At 42.2% G+C, this 4422-nt stretch overlaps 1 protein-coding gene across 1 annotated transcript in view; it reads left to right on the top strand.

The window, feature by feature from the left end:
* Positions 1–3375, top strand: part of MARVELD2 (MARVEL domain containing 2) — a 19220-nt gene extending 15845 nt beyond the window's left edge. Inside the window, exon 6 of the mRNA XM_004703688.2 lies at positions 1701–3375. Within this exon, the coding sequence (XP_004703745.1) occupies positions 1701–1826 (126 nt within the window). The 3' untranslated portion in view covers positions 1827–3375. The remainder of the gene's footprint in view (positions 1–1700) is intronic.
* Positions 3376–4422: the final 1047 nt, after the last annotated feature.

The raw sequence follows: 4422 nt of genomic DNA, 5'->3' as shown, positions 1-4422 counted from the left end.
TTTATAAATTGTTATTTTGTCATATCTTTCTGTATTTCCTGCAGCGCTGCATGTTACAGGAAATGAGTGCTTGAGTGCTAGATGCCGCTACTTTTGGTCTGTCCTGGTTTATCAACCAGGGGAGTGAGCATCGATACAAAACCCCCGCTCCCACTCCCTTCAAAGAGTTGTAGTTGTGTTTTCCTAACATCACCCTCTATTTGATCTCAGTCTGAATGAGCGAAAGAGGTTTTATCTATATGAGAGAGGGGTGGAGGGAGAAAGAGAGATGGTCATTGTAGTGTTTTGAGTTTACAAGTTGAGGTGCTAACTACAAGGTCACCAGTTCAAAACCATCAGCCTCTCTGGAAGAAAGATGAGGCTTTTTACTCCCATAAAGCATTACAGTTTTAGAAACCCACAGGGGCAGTCCTACCTGTTCTGTAGGTCGCTGTGAGTTAGAATTGACTCAATGGCAGTGAATTTGGTTTTGTTGCTGCTGTTCGGGGTCACTTCCAACTCAGCGATCCTCTGGACAACAGAGTAAAGCACTGCCTGGCCCTGCACCGTCCTTGTCTAGGATCTGTCAGTGTTTCGGTGCTGTCCATAAAGTTGTCAGTGACTGATGCCTCTGACGTGGATAGGCTGCTCCTTCTTCATAGTCAGTTCTTACTCTGGAAGGTCTACAGAAGCCTGTTCCCTCTAGGTGACCGTCGACATAGCTTCCAACATCAAGCACCACAATATGACAAACTGACAGACAAGTAGGGGTTTGAGTTTTGGTTACTTATTGTTACTATTATTATTTTTTAATGTGTTTCAAATTGCTAACGGTACCTCAAAAATTGCAGGGAGTTTATTTGCCCTTATGAAGAGATGTCCGAAGATATGGGTGCTATTGCAAAGTATGGTAAATAATGCAGGTGATTCCCAGCTATCAGAAAGAATAGTATCTGGCCCTTATAGACTGTCTTAAACATTCAGCCATCTGAAAGACATGTCAACTAAGTCCATACAGAAGAAGCACCAGCCTGTGTGATCTGATGATTATAATAATAAAATCCAAGACTGAAAGAGGGATTTTGTATTAAAGCTTAAATTCTGCACCCTCTATTTGCAGAAGGATATGGATGACAGTAAAAGCCCCAAATCCATTTGCAAGGTCCCCATGCGGATTAAGTCTGCAGTGACTCTCCTCTGACCATTGTCCACGGATGTGAACAGCCTCTTTATCAGAGTGCAGGAGAAAGTGAATCAATACAGAATAGTCAGGCTAACATTTTAACACCTTATCATTTGTTCTCCTTTGACCCATTTTTAATTTGTTCTAGTTTTATGGTTTTCAACTTTCTTTTGAATTGGAGGTCTGTGTGTTTTGTTTTGTTTTGTCTTGTTGTTGGGCCTTTGTTTGCCTGATTTTCTTTACATGAAACCCAGGCTAGGTAAATCTACAGAAACTAACTAGATGGATAGTTTCTTAGGGTCCTGTCAGGGGAGGTTGGGGGAAATAGAGAGTTGATAATAATAACTAGGTTTAATCCATTGAAAGGTATGGTCTGTGAATTATAATATCAATAACTTTTTTTAAAGAGAGTTCAACTGTTACTAGGCAGATTTTTAAATCTGTTGCACATAAACTACTAGGAAAGCTCACCTTCTGAGTGACAATTTCTGACTCCCCGAGGAAGTCAGAGGCTGATAATGACTGTTTTCCTTCACAGAATCCTACTTTCCTGGAAAAAAAGGAACGCTGTGATTACCTGAAGAGTAAACTTTCTCACATAAAGCAAAGAATTCAAGAATATGATAAAGTAATGAATTGGGACATTCAAGGTTATTCTTCTTAAGTCTTATTTGAGACCACCTTTTTAAAATGGCAAATTGAATATTTATTCGCCGTCTGTTCTACGTTCGTCTCTGTGATACAGAAGCAGTTCCTTCCTAAGTCAGCTTCAGGCTGGTGGAATCGGCATTCCGTGTTAACCAGTGTGCCTTTCGCTCAAACATTTCAAAGCAAGTTCAAATGTACATCGGCCCTTACTAACAATGGGGAGATTCCTGTGCCTGTGTAGTTTCACGTTTATCTTCTTAGAATGTGTTGTCTGTCATTGAAGTGCAGGTAGAGGCCCTCTCCTGGGATGTGATGAGCAAACGTTCTGTGGGCTCTGGTGCTGCCGCCTCCTAGTTCACTCAGCCAGATGCCTGGGATGTTCTAGGACAGACGCCTCTTCCCAGCCTAAGGTGTCCTTTGATTTCCCTCCCTTCATGCATAATTGACTCTAAGATCACTATTTATAAACTTTGTGATCTTGGGCAAGCTACTTAAGAACTCTGATCCTGTTTCCTTCTCTCTGAATCGGGGCTAACATTTGTACCTACCTCATAGGGCTGATAATGAGGAGGAAATGAGCGAGTTCATATTGACAAAGCACTTAGAACAGAGCCTGGCCCCCTGGAACTATTTTGTTGTTGTTGTGATGTGTCATCAAATCAATTCTGACTCTTAGTGACCCCGTGAGACCAAGTAGAACGAACTGCCCAGTAGAGTTTCCTAGACCGGAATCCGTGCGGGAGCGTATCACCAGGCCCGTCCTCCCAAGGAATTGGAGTTGCCAGTGGGTTCAAACTACTAGCAGCCAGGCCGGTGCTTGACCACTGTGCCACCAGGTCTTGATTTCCGTGAAATCTACAGAAATGCTCCTGAAGTGAGTCAACTGCAATAGTGAGTCTCAAGAACAGGTCCTTAATGAGCTGATTCAGCCAGCGTAACCACCAAAGGCATGTGCGTATCCTGATGATATTTCCTGTGCTGCCCTGTGGCTCTGCGCCCGCGGGGTCCAGTACACCTTCCCTGTACCCTCCCTGCATGTCGTCGCTTTCACTGTGCACGCACCACTGTGCACTCAACTCCCACGCGGCCCAGCCTAACCTGCACATGTCTACACAAGGATGTGTGAATTTAATAGGCCTTTCCCATCTCTGGACAATTTTCCAAAGGCCAAATAATGATGCTCTGTTTACTGGGGATCTTCCTTGGATTTATTGGGATGCTTCATCTTACCAAGAATTGTCGTGGCTTTAGGACTTTATTTATGATAGACTTTTTTTTAAATCAATATGAACAGACTGCCTACCAAAATGTTAAGAATCATTGCATCCCATAAAACAGTTACGTTTTTGTGCAACATTTTCCAAGTATAGAGCTCCACAGACTGCCGACTTGAGCTGCCGTTCAGACAGTGGAACACTCTGAGGACTCTGGTGCACCGCACCCAAGCCTGGTATTTTTCATCACCTCTTATATCTGCAAAGCCTGCACAATTAATCAGGAAGACTGAAGAATAATTGATGCCTTTAAATTATGGTGTTGGCAAAGAATATCGAATGTGCATTAGACTGCCAGAAGAATGAAGAAACCTGTCTTGGAAGTAGTGCAACTAGAACATTCTTAGAAGCAAGAAACACTCATCTCATGGACTTTGGACATGTTCTAGGAGACACCAGACCCTGGAGAATGACATCATGCTTGGTAAAGTAGAGGCGTGGTGGAAAAGATGAATACCTTCAATAGCTGGAGTGACACAGTGGCTGCAACCATGGCTCAAACATAGGAAAGATTGTGGTGAACGTGAGGTTGCTATGAGTTGAAAGGAGCTTTGGTGGCATAGCAGTTAAGCATTGAAGTGTTAACCCCAATGCCAGTGGTTCGAAACTGCCAGCACCAACCGCTCTGAGGGAGAGAGATGAGGTTTTTTAAAGAGTCACAGTAAGAAAGTGTATTTGAAAATAAAGTCAGATGGAAAATTCCTTTAAAAAAAAAGTTAGCGTCCGTCCCATAGAGTGACTCTGAGTCGGAACTGACTCGGGGAAGGGAGTCGGCGTGGAAGTGGGCTGGACAGCATCTGACAGCAACAACTGCTCAGAGGTAACACTGAAGGCCATGCTGCGAAGCTTAGAAACTGTGTTATTGAGTGAACTTCCCAGTTTTCTTTATCAATGAAATCTTTTTTTCCGTGTTTATTGCTATTATTTTAATTCCACGGTTCTCAGACTGCTCAGGACCCTAAGAATTTTGATAAGAGGGGACACTTGGAAAGCTTAACTTTTTGTTTATATTGGGCATCCTGTCATAACATTTCACTTAGGGAAAGTGCCACTGCTTAAAAAAATAATTGCTACCATTTTGTAAACTTTGAGCAGCTAGACCAACAGTGAAAAGAAACGTTAAGAAAATTTAACTTTGCAGAACTTTATTTTACTAAAAGTGCAAATATTAATATGAAATCTAATGTGTTGAATGCTGATTTCAAACCTTTTCTATGTCAATACTTAAGTGTATTAAAATTCCAGTGACCTGTTGTTTGTGTATGCCCTTTATTGCTTATTTTTCTAGCATTCCTGTGTTCACTGAGCATGCTAGTTCTTGAAAACATTTTTCCTTAT

This window comes from Echinops telfairi, unplaced genomic scaffold, assembly GCF_000313985.2.
Source record: "Echinops telfairi isolate 266 unplaced genomic scaffold, ASM31398v2 ScPeMD7_7469;HRSCAF=8507_1, whole genome shotgun sequence".
In the NCBI taxonomy this organism is placed as follows: Eukaryota; Metazoa; Chordata; class Mammalia; order Afrosoricida; family Tenrecidae; genus Echinops; species Echinops telfairi.
The sequence above is the reverse complement of the archived record's forward strand: the minus strand, read 5'-3'. Positions and strand labels throughout refer to the sequence as shown.